Source organism: Strongylocentrotus purpuratus, unplaced genomic scaffold (genome assembly GCF_000002235.5).
Source record: "Strongylocentrotus purpuratus isolate Spur 01 unplaced genomic scaffold, Spur_5.0 spur5_scaffold_7, whole genome shotgun sequence".
Lineage (NCBI taxonomy): Eukaryota > Metazoa > Echinodermata > Echinoidea > Camarodonta > Strongylocentrotidae > Strongylocentrotus > Strongylocentrotus purpuratus.
The window spans coordinates 19,551,351-19,569,795 of NW_022145613.1; the positions used below are offsets into that span (position 1 = coordinate 19,551,351).

The following is an 18,445-nucleotide window of genomic DNA, read 5'->3' on the forward strand; positions in this document are numbered from 1 at the left end:
TATCACGCGATATGATCCCGATGACTGGGGTTATGGGTGACATATGCTCAAATATTATATCATTGATTGAGGTGTGAAAATAAACCTGCCCACCGCGTTTATTGGGTGTGAATATCCACTCTACAATCAATATAAATACGAAAATGCCGAGAAGGACAAGGCTGGTGACTGGTCTTAAGAATTTAGGAACCGTCGGGACCACTGACATCTGTCAAGCCAGCAACCTTTAGTAGAAAGGTCTAGACGCATGATTTGAATCGTTAACAATGAATAAAAGAATCATCATGGATGGATTGGTTAAAACTATTGCAATTTCAACGCAGATGGATATTCAAAAGCACAACTGAGAATAATTTCAGTTTTTGTTTAGACGTGGTTTGTAGAGTTATATTAATTGCAGTATTAAAACACATTGAGTAAAGTTGCCTAATATTCTATACAGGTATGCATTTGAATATACAAATTTGTTGAATGACCAATCATACAAATTATTCAAACATCCTAGGAAATTTTGTTTCCCCCGAGAACCATGAACATTTCCACACCATCCCTTATTACAGTGTTAAATAAAACCGTTTTAGTCAAGCAATTCCTTTAGGTGGTATAGTAAGCACCCGTAAAATTCAAAAGGTGTTTACCAATGCCTTATTACGGAGCCGCTAAAATACTAATGGGCCAGAGGGGATTAGACCACACAGCGAGGTCACTGACAGGTGGTTATCTCATTAACTCAGCTCTCAACTAACATAAGAAAAAGAAGATCATGAGGGACAAACAGGCACCGATTGGGGAAATTTTCTATATAGAGGGATCAAGTAGCTACAAGTAGGACAGTGGGGCTTTAAACTCGTAGTTAGACAATATGGCATGAGAAACGACTTCCGGTGCACTTTTTTTTCAGTGATATTTTCTCCAGTCTCGGTTAATTTTCAAACATTGATTTCATTCTGCTTCCATTCCCACGCTAATGAAAATCACTGCCGACACTTTTAACAAGTCTAACAAAAATGTCGTGCTATAGGTTATGTCTGCCTTTATTCTTTTATAATTATATATAATCTAATTGACTTGCAGTGTGGGAAATGGCAAATGATAGAACAATAGCATTTTGTAATCAATAATGAAAGCAATCGGTGGCGCCTCGTACCACCTTGCGACATGCAAATGCCACGGTTTGGCTACACCTGATTGGTTGATTTGTAAGATCACGTGACTCTTACTTGCGAGACGTGCAGATGTTCCGATTAGTGATAGATTGGGTAATAAAGCACTTTCGTCGTTCAGTTCAATTTCATTCTGCGGTGAGAGGCAGAGGAGACGGGTAACCAGTTTCAAGTTCTTCTTGTGGCTTTGATTTGACTTTTCAGAAACGGACAGAAGACAGTGACAGGAGAGAGGTAGGGTGATCAATCTTTTTAAAACAATCTAAATTTATTTAGCAAACCATCAAATAATAGCCAATTTTTGAAGAAATTTCCTACTAGAAACCGCTAGTAATGAGGAAGAGACATGTTGTATATAATCAGTCTAAATAATATATTCAACAACACTGCTGTTTTGTCGTTGATTTGTTTGATTGATTGTTTGTTTGTGTGTTTGTTTCGATATTTTGTCAATGAAAGGGATATTATTTTCCAAATACGAAGTATGTCGATTCCAATTTTTCCATGGTCATGTGGTATATCATAAGGCTTTTGGAACTCAGGAAAATACATGGCACTTTACACATTATTGATAGGCCAACCTGAGAAATGCTCTGTTGAAATACTTGTTATTTTTTTCCAAATCAAAACATGACGATAACGAATGGCTGGATAGTCCACTTATTATTGTCAGCATTACAATACTCTCCTTCCTTGTGGTCTAGATTAAAACATAGATAACAAAGTACGTGAAGAAAAAAACATGTATACATATTTCTTAAATTCCAGCGCAAAATCGCTACTACATGTATTAAAATAAGTAAACTTACAAAAGCATTTGAGTAAGTTTTTATTTTAGACTAGTGTTCACTTCGTAAAACTGTTCATTCTGTTAACCTTCTCTGATGGTTTTAGTGTGCTAAAGCTTTTTATCTATGTTATCATACAATTTGTAAGATTGGTCATTCAACACGTATTTTATATCCAAATGAATTTTGATAGTAAATCCCGACTCTATATCACCAAAAAATGGTGATATGATTTATTTTTCATTTCGTTATCGATATTATCGTTTGTATTTTATCAAATTCATTTTGGCTTTCTCTGACAACAATGATAATAATAATGATAATTTTAGGAAGCAAAAAAAGAAAAAGAAGAAAATATTTCGGATTCAGGCCAATTCAAAAGCAGATCATTAAACCTATCTAAAAGAAGGCCTGTATGATAGTTTTGTGAAATTTAGTTTCTCCATTAAAGGTGATATATACACTTTAGGCAATGACGACAGATTAGTTGAATTATTCGTAACATTTAAAGATTTATGCACAAATGCCTGACATAGTTTGAAAACGATTGAGGTTTTCTGACCGAATCTAAGATTCGTGGGGTTATTTTTTCCAATAAAAATGATAAGCATTCTATGGCAGCGATAGAAATGTCATAAGTAGAGAAGTAATTTCACATTAAAGTAAAACTTTTCTTTTAAGATGTAGCCATAAAAATCGACAAAGAGAAACGTTAGCAAATATTGACAAGTGAAGCAGGCGATGTAATGAGGTTCAACGCAAGTAATCATTTAATCTGATAGGGACTATAATGATTACAACTCTGGATAATCATCCCTTTGTTTGGGTTTATTTTGCTCTCTTTTTCTTCTCCTCATTGAACAATATGTACGTCACTTTTTATGATTCTCTGCTCTTTTTCAAAACTAATTTTGTTAACTTATCGCTGATTGAGATACTGAAATAGATCACGTTTCTTTGACTACGTAATCTTTCAAAATTCAGTTATGAATGTATTAAGTTTAAATTATTCTTGTGCAAACTTACACCTAACAAGCATTGCTTCTAAGTAGGTTCGTTTTTCATTTCATGTAACTAAATAATTACGCATTACAAGACTTGAACAAAAAATGTTAAGGATATTTCTTTGCTGATATACATCATTACGTTATTGTGATTATCTTGTCATTTTTATATTTTGTGGAAAATGAAATAAATTTAATCTGCATAGAGCGGCTACTACTACTAATCACATATTTGTCACACTTGCAACTTATTTTGCAATGTATATAACCAAAAGAGTCTATGTTATATTTGTTTACTTTTTGAAGTCAGTTCTTTAAATCTTTCCTCAGACAAAACTAGTCTTTTGTAATACAGTTAAAGGCTTAGTCCACTCCAAAAATAATTAGCTTTTAATAGATGCAGAAAAACAAGCGAAACAGAGCAAAAATATTGAGTAAAATCTGATAATTATAATTTTGAAGGAAGTTATGAATTTTTGAAAAAGTATGGAACAATTGAAATCACTAAACAAATTATCAATTTGGTTATCAGTTTCTGACGTCATTGCCTCACTATTTGAATTGCTATATATATTTTTATCCCATTATTCCCTTTTTATCCCCTAAAACTTCATTTCCCCGTGATTTTTGTCCGGGCTATATGATTTGTATCATATTGCGTGGATGACATTTTACAAAATCTTTTATGAACTTTTAAGAATTGATTACATATTCTTAATCAATGATTTATGTTATAAATAGTTTATCGAAATTCACATTTTTCATAATTTAGCACAAATTACTCAATATTAGTGCATCCACACAAAAACATATTACTATCAATATAACTTGGATGCTGGTGTGAAGAAGTAAGATAATTAGGGGAGAAATTGTAAATTTATATTATCAATATAAAGAGAGAAATTAGTGGATAGTGAAGCAATAACGTCACAGACTCATGAGCGAGTTGTCAATTTTTCTTGTGATTTTTAAGGTTTTTTCATGCCATTAAAAATTCTTAACTTTAGTCATTCGATTTTGCTCAAACCTTTTTTGATTAGTTTGTCTATTTTTCTGCTTCTATTGAAAGTAAGAAATATTGGAAATGGACTTGCCTTTTTAGGCTAAATTTCAACAGTAGGCTTTGAAGACCTTGAAAAGTAGAAACGAAAAATGTATATCTTTTATCATTGCGGAAATTACTCGTAAAGTTGTGTGAAACTATTTTCATTAAACGAACGGTAGGAACAGTAGTTCACATCACAATAAATTGATTGCCCTGGGATTTTATGAAACCTAGCTGTCATATATTAAGAAATAAAAAATATTCATCTGACTTAATTCTCGAATTGCGGTGATTATTCGAAACGCTTATTGATAATTATATTTTCTTATATAGCGCCTAACACTTACTTTATCAGAAGTCTCTAAGCGCTCTACAATAATGCAGCATAATTACCCTGACTTTAGCAGAGCAGCTGTCACGCGCTCTGCGTTTCAAGGAATATATTCCTACCAGGTCCCTAATGATTTGAATTGAATTTGATTGAATTTACTTTACCTGGGTGGAGTGTGGCAAAGGCAGATCAGTGTCTTGCCAAAGGACATTAGTGCCGCGGCGGGACTCGAACCGTGGACCATGTGATCGACAGTCCGGCGACGTATCCACTCTACCACGACACCTCTATAAATTCACACCAACGCCCTAAAAGACCATTCCAGGCCACCGGGTGTCAGTCAACTAACCATTTAATATTTATTGTATAAGGTGTGATTTCGTGGGCGAGAAATCTTTCTATCGTGAAGCGATCACCTTTAGCATTGCGGTGGCCCCGCCTACCTATTTTTTTAAGTTTTTAATATTGTTCCAAACTTTGTGAAACAAAAGGAGATTTATCGATTTTGTTTGGGTTAAATCATGGTACTGACAAAAACTCGAAAAGGTCGAAAAGGTTGAATTCTTTTTTAAAATCATTAATCAGAGATCATTTAAACGTTAACTTACCTGTTTGTCTGATTTCCGTGCTTTTTTTAATTTTTTATTGCAGAGCAACTTAAAATTAAGACTAGATTTCCCAATAAACATGAAGACATACCCCAAACGCTGATGCAGTCATGTAATTTCATTATTTAGTCTTTTGATAAACAGTGTAGGCAAAACTTCAACAATGCACCTTGAAAATGTAAAAGTCGAAACGAAAACTACAATCTATATTACCGTGAAATTTACTTCCAACGTTGTAAGACCTTCACAAAGTCGAAACGAAAAATCCAAAATCTCTACCAGCGTGGAAGTTACTTACAAGGTTGTTGGAAACTTTTTCAATGGACAAACTTCAGGAACAATAGGTCCACTCGATTATGAATAGATTGCCCTTGGATTTTGATGAAAAATGCCGCCATTATACAACTGATATACAAAAGAAAAGCTCCATCTGGTTTGATTCTCAAACTATGATAATTTGTCAAGACCAATATTGATTAATAACTTCACACAAACTTTCTAAAACCCTTTTTTAGTCCACCTGTTGTCATATTATTCTCAGTTAACTAGCCAGTAACTGGCTCTCGCAAGAGGTGTGAAATGCAAGGCGAGAATTCACCCCACACTTTTTGACCATATAGCGGCTGTCTAGTTTATTACGGGCACGTCTTCTTAATCTGGACCTTCAAATGATTTGTTGAAATCATTTTTTTTAGAAACAATATAGATTCCCTTTTTTTAGTTGCCCTTTCTTGGTTAAAAGATTAAGTATATTTTTTTTTATATAAGTATAAAATAGTTTACAAATTTTAGATATACAAAGTAGATGTAAGTTGGATATATTTCTTCTTCCTCCAGATAAGAGAAAGCGTACTGACATATTCAAGATAATGGTATGGTGTGATGTGTTTAATTTTCATTATCAGTGCAGCTTGTGTTTCCCCCAATTTTTCTTAGGTAGTTTGTTTTTCATCAAAATGTTAATTTATGTTATTATCATCCTGCAAACGTTTCTCTCTTTTCCAATCACAGATTGTTTTCCCTGAACGGGGTTGTCCATACCCGACATGAACACAATGAACGCCCTGGCGTTTGGCGCTGTTCTGCTGTTAGCTGCAGTCGCGTCGACCTCAGGTACTATATCATTTACTGATTCAATTAAATCCTGTGTTCTGAATGTAATCACTTGACATCTTTAATATTAAATGTCTTCATGCACTTAGGAGATGAAGACGTGTAAGACAGGGAGAAAGAGTGTGAGACAGAGAGAGAAAGAGAGGGAGAGGGGGGAGAAAGAGGGTAGGGAGGGGAGAGAAATAGAGAGAGACAGACAATGATAGAGAGAAACACAGACTGAGATACAAAGAGATACGGTATGGATACATACGTAGACACGATTCTCTTTAAGATAAAGTATTGGCTATAATTAAAACTTGAGTCTAGTACTTGCTTTCGTTTATATGGAGAGAGAAAGAATGGGAGAAAGAAAAGGATGAGTTAGAGAAGAGGGATGCTATAAGAAGAAGAAGATGGTGGAGGGTGGGGAGAAGAAGAAGGAGAAGAAGGAAGAGAAGAAGAAAGATGACGAGGAGGAGGAGGAGGAGGAGATTATGATGATGATGATGATGACGAAGAAGAAGAAGTTATATAAATTGTATAATTCAACTTGGTTTGGATGAGAACTTTTTACACCTGTTAATCACATTCTATATATTTCATTACAGGCGGCGGTAGCACCAGTCAAGGTACGTGTCAACTGAAATCATTTTTTGGTGGAAATGAGTAAGAAAGTCAAATAAAAACAAGCATATGATCAAGAACAAGATAACGTGTAATTTTGTATGATCATTTTTGTCTCTTGTAATTTGATGATATTTTTCATCTCGTGTTATTTCATGATTACTTTTTTTTTCTTCGTGTAATTTATTTTTATTTGTAAGTAAATTTACTGTATTGAGGCCTATACATCACGATCCCACCACATCCCAGGGAAAAGTAAGTTACACGCTTAAGGCACTTTAAATATGAATTAAATAAACATGACATAGCAGGGTTACAGTTCAAGCATAAAGTTTGATGTGCTTGAAGCCCTCAGTTTGCCTAAATTGCTCATGTTTCGCCGTCATCTGTAATTCGCATTGCTTTTTTCTTTATTCGATTAAATCATTAATTTTCCGGCGACTGATCATGGATTCCAGAAAAAAACCTATACTTTCTGCAATGACAAACTGCTCATCTGACTTGATGTGTTATTACCCGCAAATTAAATCTGTGTGCAGTATGAAATTCATTTTTACAATGATGTTTTAAAACTAAAGTCGTTTCCTCACATCCACAGTTGCTGATAATAAAGAGCGATTCTCATACAGCGGCGGAGGTGGTAAGAGATATATCATTAAATTTCTCGATAATGAAAATAATAAGAATAATAATATGACAAAGAATAAGAAGAGTAAGTTTGTGATAACGATATGTTAGAAAAGATTTTGATAAATAAACCATCCAAAAAGGAGAAGAAACTATATGAAAATGAAATCATTTATGCATTTATATATTATTAAATAAATTAAATAAATTAAGAAATTAAAAAAAGGGGGAAAGGAAATATTGCAAAAAATAAAGAGGGATTATCGGTACATATGGCAACAGCATAATTTTATGAGAGTATGGGGAACATATCAACATAAAGTGAAAGGAAATATTATTGAACGTGATGACAGAATGGAAAAGAACGTATAGGATTCCTATGTTAGGGGCGGGGGTAAAGTAATTAAACAGTCCAATGCTTGCCCCAAAATTATTGTTGGTGTTTTCGTATGTTTAGAATAAAAACAGCAAATTGATTAGCCTGACCAAATGGTATATAACTAATTACATAAACGCTCCGCAGTACAAAATGTAAGATTTTAACGAGCCAATTAGTATTCCGGCGTCTATCTTGTATGGCTGCTGTTTTTTAATTTTAATTTAACTCATTGCAGCTATAACTTTTAGAGGCTCAAGCTAAAAAAAAGAAATAAAAGACAATGGAATACGTTCATATATCAAGGCATGTGGTTGCTTATATTGTTTACTGTGTAGTCACACGTCTGCTTTGACATAATGAATCTAGAAGTAGTAGTAACCTGAACTGAATTACAGGAGAAACTAAAGGAATAATTCACTTGATTAATTATATCCTGATGCAGATATTATATTCCGTGATACACTACACACTTATAAATAAAGGTACAATTCTTCTACAATAGCAGCCCCCTCTACCAAATACGCGTAGTTGGATGCAAATCTGCACCCCAATTACAGTCACACCGTCAAAACTAACTCCAGATAGACGTTGAATTAACAGACTTTTACCATTGATTGCCTGGTATCAGTCTCGTCGGTGTGACTGTGATAACACGAAGAAGTGAGTACAAAATAGTGAAATCCTTTTTCATTTAATGTTTTGATTCGTAGGTCTCACAGGCCTGAACGTCAAGCAAGGTGGTTTTACTCAGGTTTCCCACTCGACAAAAGAAAAGACTGTCACCACGGAGAAAGGTAAATAGTATACATGGGTGTAATAGTAGACATAGGAGTACGGGCATACTTTCCATGTGTGTTGTGTGACGTCACTTGCTTGACCATTGACTACATGTGCATGTCAAACATTATTAAAAACAAGTAAATATTACCGAAGAAGGTACATAGACCTACTTTCTCTTGTACCAAAGGTGATTATAAAATATGTTTCTTTTTAAGGTATGACCAACGTTGAAAATGCAATATTTTACAGTCTTCCGTTCATAGGGATTACATTTAAAAAAAGTGTAAATAGGATTAAATCCGGTGGTGAATATGTTATTACATGTGTATGTCATGATTAACATCCATTTTAAGAAGACGTCGTTTTATTTGATCAAAAGATTAGCCACGAAGCTAAATTAATAACCAATGCGACGGGTTTTTCGAATTTGTTTTCTCAAAAGAAACTAGGAAGAGCAAATCAAAAAAGCGGAAAGGCGGTAAGGTGTCTACTCAAGAGACTTCAAAGAAAGGTAATTTTAATTATGATTATATTCTACATAAGTTTTCTTTTCAATCAGAAACGTTATTTTGTAAGTAATTAACCTCGTGCATGATAAGACCTAAGCTATTTTGAATGGGGGCGAAATTTTCTGACAATAATATATCTGAAGGACACTATCTCCAAACCAATCCAATCTGATCCAATTCAGGAGGTATTTGATATAGCTTCCGTTCCTTGGAATCGCAAAGCGCTGCATATATTATTGACTCACATAAAAAAGAAGACCGGGGTCAGGATCCATAAAACCTTACTAGTTGTCAACTAATTACATAGGGTGTAGTTCTTAATAAGTTGACAACTACTTAGCAAGCAAGCTAAGGTTTCATGAATATGAGCCCAGGTGAGGCAATACAATTGACTGTCCTCTAACAAATAAAATGGACTTCAAAAGTTTCTTGAAATGGTCAACACAATCACGATGCTGTCCTCACACTAATAGGTAGCTTGTTCTACAATTTTGTTGTAATTGGTGGGAGAAATATATCTTGCGGATTTTTTAGAGAAACGTTAAGTCTTTACCTGTTTTCATATTTTCTCAGAAGGGCAGATTCATTACAAAATTAATGTAATAACTAATGCGATGGTACGTCTGTCATTTGTTTTCTTCAAAGAAACTAACGGGGGCAAAGTGAAGAACCAGAGAGGCAATACGCAAGAGACTTCACGAAAACGAAAAGGTAACCTATATTAGGCAGCATCAATGAAATTATTACGACCTCACCAATTGCGAGTTTGGTAATGATTATATTTCACATAATTCAGAGATATCATTTTTTCTTGAACAATCGTGTTAGTGCAACGGTAGATGTAAGATCGTCTGCAGGGGATGTGGGCAGTTTTTTCTGACAATAATATTTCTAATATCATTACTTCGGGAATCAGCCTCCATGCCTAATAGGGTTATAGGGTTGAGGAGGAAGTTGAGTGAGGGGTAAAAACCAGTTCCAGAAATTGTTCACAGGTATTTATTTTCCCGTATAAATTCATAGCGGCCTTTTAGATGTTTTGAAAGGGGGCAGGGTGATTCTACCTTTAAAAAGCCTTATTCTCGTTTTTATTTGGTCCATCTGTCCAAAAGCTTTGTTTTCATTTTCATTTTGTCCAATATCCAATAGAGGGCGGCTGTTTCGTCTCCTTGAAACGGTCTCTGAAGTGCAATACGATTAATCATTAAACACAAAATATGTATAACAAAATTCAATAAAGAGGTATCTCACATTTCTTGTGTCTTTATTAGCCCAATTCATTTTTCTCTTCTTATCTCAGGAAGGGGAAAGAATAAAGGAAACGAAAAAACTGAAGTCAAACAACGAGAAGGAAATCGCGGTCGAGATGGAGATGGCAAAGGTACGAATAATGAATCAATTGATTACGGTAAAACGAGATGAATAGAAAAAAACAGGATGAGTAGAGAGAAATCAGGGGCTTTTTAAAAAACAATCTCTTCTCCTCTCTCTCTCTCTCTCTCTCTCTCCATATCTCTGAACGTACATGCTTTAAAGTGTGTTTATTGGGAGTATTATTGGTGATAGTTTTGAAATTGAATTAACCCCCCCCCCAAAAAAAAAAAAAACAAAAACAAAAACAAAAACAAAAACACAAAAACTCTCAAATAAGTATAATACAATCACTACTTTGGAGTGGATTCCACTATAACTGGGGAAGGTTTTCACTCCAGAGTGAGTGAACCCTATGAGACTTCTAAAGAGATCGATTTCCACTCCTCTACATTAAAGGGATAGTTGAGTTTTGGTAAAGATGGCGCTACACAAAAAAAATTGTGAGATAATGAATAAAAAAGTGCAAAATTTGAATGAGCAAATCACCTTTGTTTGATCTAAATCGGTTCATAGATGCCTGAAATATCCATAAATATGACAATTTCTAATATTAGTGGGGCCCCGCAAATGCTCGATAATTTTGAACCAGCAGTTGAATGACAAAAATATGCTTACAGTCTTCAAAACGGATGTTTTAAAAAAGTTGTTGATGATCTCTTTTTTAATCATTATTTTAACACAACATAACATGCATAATTATTTGTTGTAATGGTTAAAACCAATGACTTGTTAGAGTATGCCCTCGTGTGGTTTACGGCTCTTTTTAATTATTAATAGGCTTATTACTAAGTCGTTTGTAATGTTTGGTATACCTTTCGAGCATGGTGCAGTTAAAATTATTAGTGTGTAATATAATGGTGCAGGTTTTGGTTACTAAAATTCAGTTGACCCAAACTGTACACTCTCTACCAAAACCCAATTTCCCTAAAGGCCCGGTCACACAGGGAGGACGCATGGGGAACGCACGGCCAGCGCATTGGAAATTTGCAATTTGGGCCAGTGCGTTGTCGTTCGCTAGGCGTGCGTCATCATTCGTTACTCGTTCGTCGAGCGCGCTGGACCAACGCTGGACCAGCGCTATGCATGCGTCGTCATTCGCTGTGTGCGTCGGCATTTTTTGAGCATGCTCAAAAACGTGCGCCGAGCTCGACGCATGAATATACACGCCAAAGGCACGCCAGACATGCGTGGAGCACACGCCCTGTATACGCACAGCGCGCTAGCTACACGCCGTGCATTTTGTGTCAGCTCGCTAGCTTTTCCAAAATTATGACAAAAGTTAGGCACACGTTCTTTTCCGATTTCCAATGCGCTGGCCGTGCGTCGTAGAACGCGGTGCATGCGTGGACCATTCGTCCAGCGCGCTAGCAACACGCTGTGCATTCGTGGAAGTTGTTATCATGTGCGCTCTGTGTGCGCCCTTTGTGCGCCCTGTGTGCGCCCTGTGTGCGCCCTGTATGCGTCCAGCGCGCTAGCAACACGCTATGCATTTGGTGTCAGTTAGCTGTAGCTTCGACAAAAGTTGGGCGCACGACAACGCACTGGCCAAAATTGCACATTTCCAATGCGCTGGCCGTGCGTTCCCCATGCGTCCCCTCTGTGTGACCGGGCCTTTAAAGAGAGCAGGCATTATAATAATAACACTTCTCTTGCTCATCATGTATGAAAAATGAATTAGGTCTGAATAATTCGAGGGGGGGGGTCGTGGCAAAAATTCTTTCACTTTTGATATTTCAAGATATATGAGAATGCTATCAGACATTATCTATCATATTCAAAAATATATTAAACTGTTTTAGATTAGATTTCAAGCTGGATTTCATATGGAAGTGACAATTTTCACGAGAATAGATAAATTTCAATAAAAATGATTTATGTATACATGTATATATTTATATATATATATATATATATACGTCAATTTTCGGTAGCAACTGCTTTTTTAACAATCGTCGTTGCGTATTGAGGTTTAGATCTATAACATTTTCTATATTTCATTCAACAAATCCTGTAGTTTGTCATATAAAAGATCCAATTACAATACCAATAATATTGACATCCCTGTCTGTCCAATGGTAAGTGATTCTCGAAATGTCTTTGTTTTCACCTCTTCGTCTACCCGAGAAAAAGAAAGGACTAGGGCGAAAAACAAAAAAGACTGAAATCAAAGCCGAGCAGAATCGTGGTCGAAAAGAATTGCGTTACTGAATATTCTCTACTGCATATTACAACTACATTATCCTGACTTGAACTGAGTTACAAAAATTGAATAAGAGGTATTCCAACCTGGTATTCAATCCGTGATTACCATTGCCACTGAACTTGGGTAGAGAGTGACAGGTTTAGATAAATGGCTTACAAAAGGCTAAGCTGGCATTTGATCTTCGACATTTCGCTAGAAAATTAAAGTAAATGGACTAATACATGTATATATATATATATATATATATATATATATATACAACAAACACGAACGCATAGACCTTCAAAAAATAAACTCAAGAGTCATTCAATATCGTCTTGTATTGCCAAAAGATATCAAGTTCGGATCATGTAATATGTCATTATATATAATAATAATAATAATAATAATAGCTAGTTCTTATATAGCGCTTTTCAGGACCGAAAGCCCTCTCAAAGCGCTTTACATATATATTATTACCCCGGTCATAGGATTCAGGCTTACCCGCACACAATGTATGCACATTCTCCACTCCCTGGGGAGCATTCCAGCCAGGCGTCTTTTTTTACAAGCGCACACTTGCTAATCGAACCACATTAGCTTTCGCATCCTACCGGGTACCCATTTAACACCTGGGTGGAGAGTGGCAAATGTAGATCAATGTCTTGCCAACATATGCAACGTTCGCACATTTCAAAAGGTTATGGACGAGACTTCTCAAATTGCCTAAGAATGATTTCTGGAGGAGAACAAAAAACGATCTTGTTCACCACACTTTACATATTTATTCATCAGTTCGAGAAATGACATCGAATTGCGTGCTAATACCATGTTCATATAGAATATAGGAAATCGGTGATATGATTTGGTGCTGGAGTCGAATTTACACCACATCATAGTGGAATACACTCCAAATCGAGAACATGTCTAGATTTTATTATTTCAAAAAGAGTGAATTTCGCTATCATGGGCAATTGGGCATGGTTTTCCACTACAATACAGATTGATCCCGTTTATAACAAAAGAGGATCCTTATTTGTTTTTGGGGGGTCATGAATGACTCTATTTATGTTAAACACTGGTTCCTACAAATTCTAAAATGTATGACATGTATATAGGAATGATAACGTGTTAAGTCTGTGTTCTGTATAAATACAGATATTATATAGCCTATATGAATGTATTACTATTATTATTGGTTTCTAGGAGATCGTAAAGGAAGAAAGGGAAGTACTGAGACGGTGATCAATAAAGAAAGGAGCGGTGGTCGGCGTCGAAGTAAAAACAAGAGTGGTAGGATATCAAGATATTTATCAATATGATTAAGCCCGTGCTCTAAACCCCCCCCCCCCCCTCATTATTTTTTATCATCATTGTTGTTGTTCTTAGCATTCTAAGCGCTGTAATAATTATTATAATCATAATAATCATCATCATCTTTCTTATCAATATTATTACTTTATTTTTATAATTATTATTACTTTATTTTTATAATAATTATTATTATTGCTTTCGTTATCATAATTACTATCATGATTAGTATTGTTACAATTGTATTTATTATCATTATTAAAACATTATTACAAAACTGTGTTATCATAATAAGACGCGCCTACCAATACCGATTTGTAAATTATTCAAAAGTAAAGCTTTTTTTACCCTTTTTCCATAAATGATATATATTTTTTTTTTAAACTTGATTTATCATTTTAAAAAGAAGTCATAATTATAGATGATAGGTATTGACAATTATTTTCTTTGAACACACGCTCAGGTAAGGGATCGACCAAAGGATCGAGCAGTAAAAAGAGTGGAAGAAGAGGTAAATATATTTGTTGATAACTCATTTTCTTTAAATTCTATGATCGCTGATGGATTTAGATGGACTGTAGCATCAGTTATGTTATAAAATTAGTAATACTATTATTAGAATTAGTAGTACTAGTAGTTGTAGTAGTAGTAGTAGTAGTAGTAGTAGTAGTAGTAGTAGTAGTAGTTGAAAAAGAAGTAGACGTAGTAGTAGAAGTAGTAGTAGTAGTAGTAGTAGTAGTAGTAGTAGAAGTAGTAGTAGTAGTAGTAGTAATAGAAGTAGTAGTAGTAGTAGTAGTAGTAGTAGTAGAATTACTTGTAGTAGTAGTAGGAGGAGGAAGAGGAGTAATAGTAGAAGCAGTAAAACAAATTAGTAACGGAAGCGATTATTGCTACTTTTTACATTGTATAAGAAATGTACCACAGATTGGTTGATGAAAAGCCAAATAAAATCAATGTAAAGAATATACTGAAGTAGTTATGTTATATGTGTGGGATGTTGTCATTTGTGTGTGTTTTGTGTGTGTTTTCTGATCGTAGACTGGCAAGAGATCTTGAGCTCTAGTAATGATAGAAAGTAACGTTTAACTGAATTGATGTTCAAGACTGCAGATGTCATTTATACATAGTATAACTATGGTAGTTGAGAAATGAGCAACAACAAAGTATGTTATTTCAAATGATTTAAGATCATTATTATATATGATTTGATTTTTCATTGATACAAGCAACTGTTAATTATTTTATATGATTCTGTTTGAACAACTGTCTATACAGCAAAATCAACGAATCCCCTTAAACCAGTTTCTCTCGAGAGGTTATTCCAATACCAGATTTCAAGTCATTTGTAATCAAATGATTATGATTTGTGTTAACTGCAGATTGGAAGATGTCTAAATGCAGAAGCGGGAGACGACAACAGGTTATTGAGAAACTGGATGAGAATGAGAGTCTGGAATATGAGTTGACGACCTCTGCTGAATCTTTTACCATCCAGTTCTGTCGAAAGAGAGAAAAAGACTGCCTTGAGATTGGTAAGAAAAAAGTCACCGCATATTGTCTTCTCGAAGAGCGTGCGAGAAGGTACAAACAAGGTTACTTCTTAGCAGCTTTTACTATCGCGAGGGGTTATTCTTTTCCTACAAAAAAAATAATCTACACCATGAAAAATAATTGAAATGCAAATATATAAAATGCATACAGCAATGTGCCTTGATTCTAGAACTTTGTATACGTATATTGCCCTTTGATTGACGATGATTTTAAAATAAAGCGAATGCATTTTGTATCTTGTATTTTGTTCTTTGTGTTTTCAGTCTCATTATCATCATCATAAAGAGTGGTCTGTCAAAATGATAAGTTTAGTGACCCTATATCAATTTTTACAACGAATATCTCTCCAAGTATGTTACTTCAATTTTGATTAATTGTTTTCGCATAGCCTCCCCCCCCCCCCCCTCCCATCCAAAAGAAAACCACGGAAAATACTTTCACATGATATTTATCATCAAGGAATACACATATTTTACATAAAATGTGTCTTTTTATACAGTTCTGAGCTCATCTGGTGAATCATCCATTAAGCTTGATGGACAGGATTTGGGCGATCCCATTTCGGACTTCTTTTACAAGAAAGGGGAGAAGTTCTCCTTCACTATCACCTATACATCCCAGAGTGTGGTTGTGAGGAACAGCAAATCAGGATTAGAACTTGTTGCATCGGTCGATGGTGATGAACTTAAGGGTTTCAGGTACTGCTATGGCACTGCAAACGGAGGAGAAGGAGATTCTACATTCCAGATAAGGGAACGTGAATGTAAGTTGAATGACTAAACGAAACAGGTATTGTAGACAGCTTTTAGACGGCTTAAAACCCTATCCGAGAGACGTAGTAATTGCGCATTTTACACTTCACACTAATGGCAAATAAAATGAGACAACGGTGCTGATCTTCATCAAAACCATTATACCTTTTAGTAAGACATTTCCTAATTATACAATTTGTAAATCTTTTTTCCACTCCATGTCTGTCTCACCTTTACTTATTTATTTATATAATCCATCTTGGTTTTATTATAATGCTGTGTTTTTTCATTATTAGTTAATTTTAAAACGCAGAAATTATATGCCTTGAAATCGGCTGTTATGAAAATGATGCCTTTGGAAAGAGAAAATATTCAGTCACTGAAGTTATCACAGCAATTAATTCATTTATTTTGTTTCCACTTCCTTTCAGACAAAATTGTTCATGTTAATTATGATGTATTAATCGCTGATAACTATAGCTGATTATATCTTCTGTTGTGTTATTTCACTTTGTTTCAATAGTTTCCGAATCAGAGATCTCATCATTTGAAAAGCGGTATAGGGGCAAGGGAGGTAGAAAGAGTAAGTATTCATGATTCAGTCAGCACAGCTTCTTTTATTACCCCCCCCCCCCCACCCCACCCCCGGAAAAAAGGGCAGTGTACAACTAAATAGTTATGTCATTGTATAGCATTTTATTCTGCAAACACGGATCTCCCTTATCCATCATAAAACGATTAGAGTCCCAGATGTAATAATTGAAAGTCTAGGAATCTCTCAGTAAAATAAATACAGGGCTCTAAAGAAGAGTTATAATGAGTCTACTACCCTAAGTAAAGATCTGTATGGTTATTATCATTACACTGTTAAGTACCGTATATACACTGGTGCCCATGAAGTTGGTATAATATTGTTCTTACCTCTTTTCGTGATATGAGTGTGCTAATTTGGTTAATTCTTTGTGGATAAATTACCTAAAACTTCTCAGAACTTCAATGGTCACTCTATATGACTCAATAGATTGATTAATCAAGTTGTGAGAAAATATGAACTGTATTTATCAAGAAAAAAAACTACTCTCAAAATCACTTCGTGGAAAGAGGTAAGAACAATTTTATTTTAACTATATTGGCAAAAGTACCGTATGTTTTATATTAATATATATTTTCAATGGTTTATGTTTTTCTGAAGGGGGTGGAAAGAGAGAAAGGGGAAACGCCCAGTCACCTCAAGAAAGGAAGCGTGGCGGTAGGAAGAAAGGCGGTAAGATTATTAGAAAGATGAACCAAATGACATTAATGAACAGAAACAGATTTCGAAGCTGTTCAATATTTTCTCTCACTTTATGGAGTGAGAGTGCGCGCGCGTGTATGTGTGTGCGTGTAAGTGTGTTGGTGTGGGTAGGTGTCTTCGGAAATGCACTCAATTTAAATCACAGACCCAGTAATAGTAGAACAAAGTATTTTCCCGCTTTTCTAACAAGACATCATCTCATTAATAGAGGTTAAATTTAAATGACATCAGTGATCTGCAGGTAAATATTTTGATTTTATGTACATATACATTAATGTACTGAAGATCTGTGTTGTCAATAATATGAAGATAAACTGATACGGACTTTAACCTTTTCAAAACTTAAAGCTTAAGGAAGAACTTCGTCCTCTGCAGCTCCATGTTAGTTGAATGTATATATATTTCCTTATTACTTTGTTTCATTCCAACCCCAAACAATCTTTCTAAATCTTGCCTATAAATATCGTCTAATACATTACATTTCTTTTCTTTGAACGTTTTCTCAGACAAAGACTCAAAGTCGAATGAACTTTCCGGCGGCAAAAAGAGCAGAGGAAGAGGTAAACCTTTGCTAGTTTCCTTGTTTTCATGATTGAAACAACGATGGGTCCGGTCCCGCATTGAAATGCAATTTGTTCGTTTTAAGAAGTTGTATTCGATCACCATCCATCGATATTCTTCATAAATCACAAAGTTAAAATTGTCTTTTTGTTACGCATTTACAATTGATACAATGCAAATATGATTAGTTTAAAACTCAAATTGAGCTGTTTTCAATTCGAGTCATTCGTGATTATTTTAAGAAAGGATATATAAGTTCTTAAATTCCCCCAATATGAAAAGATTTTTATGTAACATGAAAGGAATTCCTTTCTAACAATTACAAACATTTATAAATAGGAATGGATCCTCATATTGTCTGTAGAGGCTCCTAGCCTCATTAGGGAGATAAAGAGTAAAGAAAGTGAGAGGGTTTCGGGTAATATTATTTGATCCATGCGTTGTCTTTAATTCCCCCACTCCCCCAC

At 34.9% G+C, this 18,445-nt stretch overlaps 1 protein-coding gene across 4 annotated transcripts in view; it reads left to right on the top strand.

Moving 5' to 3' along the window:
* The first annotated feature begins 1,300 nt into the window (after positions 1–1,300).
* Positions 1,301–18,445, top strand: part of LOC576141 — a 53,919-nt gene continuing 36,774 nt past the window's right edge. For all 4 annotated transcript variants that reach the window (XM_030974578.1, XM_030974581.1, XM_030974580.1 and 1 more), the window contains exons 1-15: positions 1,301–1,397; positions 5,951–6,052; positions 6,643–6,663; positions 7,257–7,298; positions 8,375–8,458; positions 8,887–8,955; positions 9,599–9,664; positions 10,254–10,334; positions 13,716–13,802; positions 14,284–14,331; positions 15,200–15,352; positions 15,871–16,134; positions 16,647–16,706; positions 17,316–17,387; positions 17,924–17,977. In XM_030974578.1, the coding sequence (XP_030830438.1) occupies positions 5,986–6,052; positions 6,643–6,663; positions 7,257–7,298; positions 8,375–8,458; positions 8,887–8,955; positions 9,599–9,664; positions 10,254–10,334; positions 13,716–13,802; positions 14,284–14,331; positions 15,200–15,352; positions 15,871–16,134; positions 16,647–16,706; positions 17,316–17,387; positions 17,924–17,977 (1,168 nt within the window). In that variant the 5' untranslated portion in view covers positions 1,301–1,397; positions 5,951–5,985. The remainder of the gene's footprint in view (positions 1,398–5,950; positions 6,053–6,642; positions 6,664–7,256; positions 7,299–8,374; positions 8,459–8,886; positions 8,956–9,598; positions 9,665–10,253; positions 10,335–13,715; positions 13,803–14,283; positions 14,332–15,199; positions 15,353–15,870; positions 16,135–16,646; positions 16,707–17,315; positions 17,388–17,923; positions 17,978–18,445) is intronic.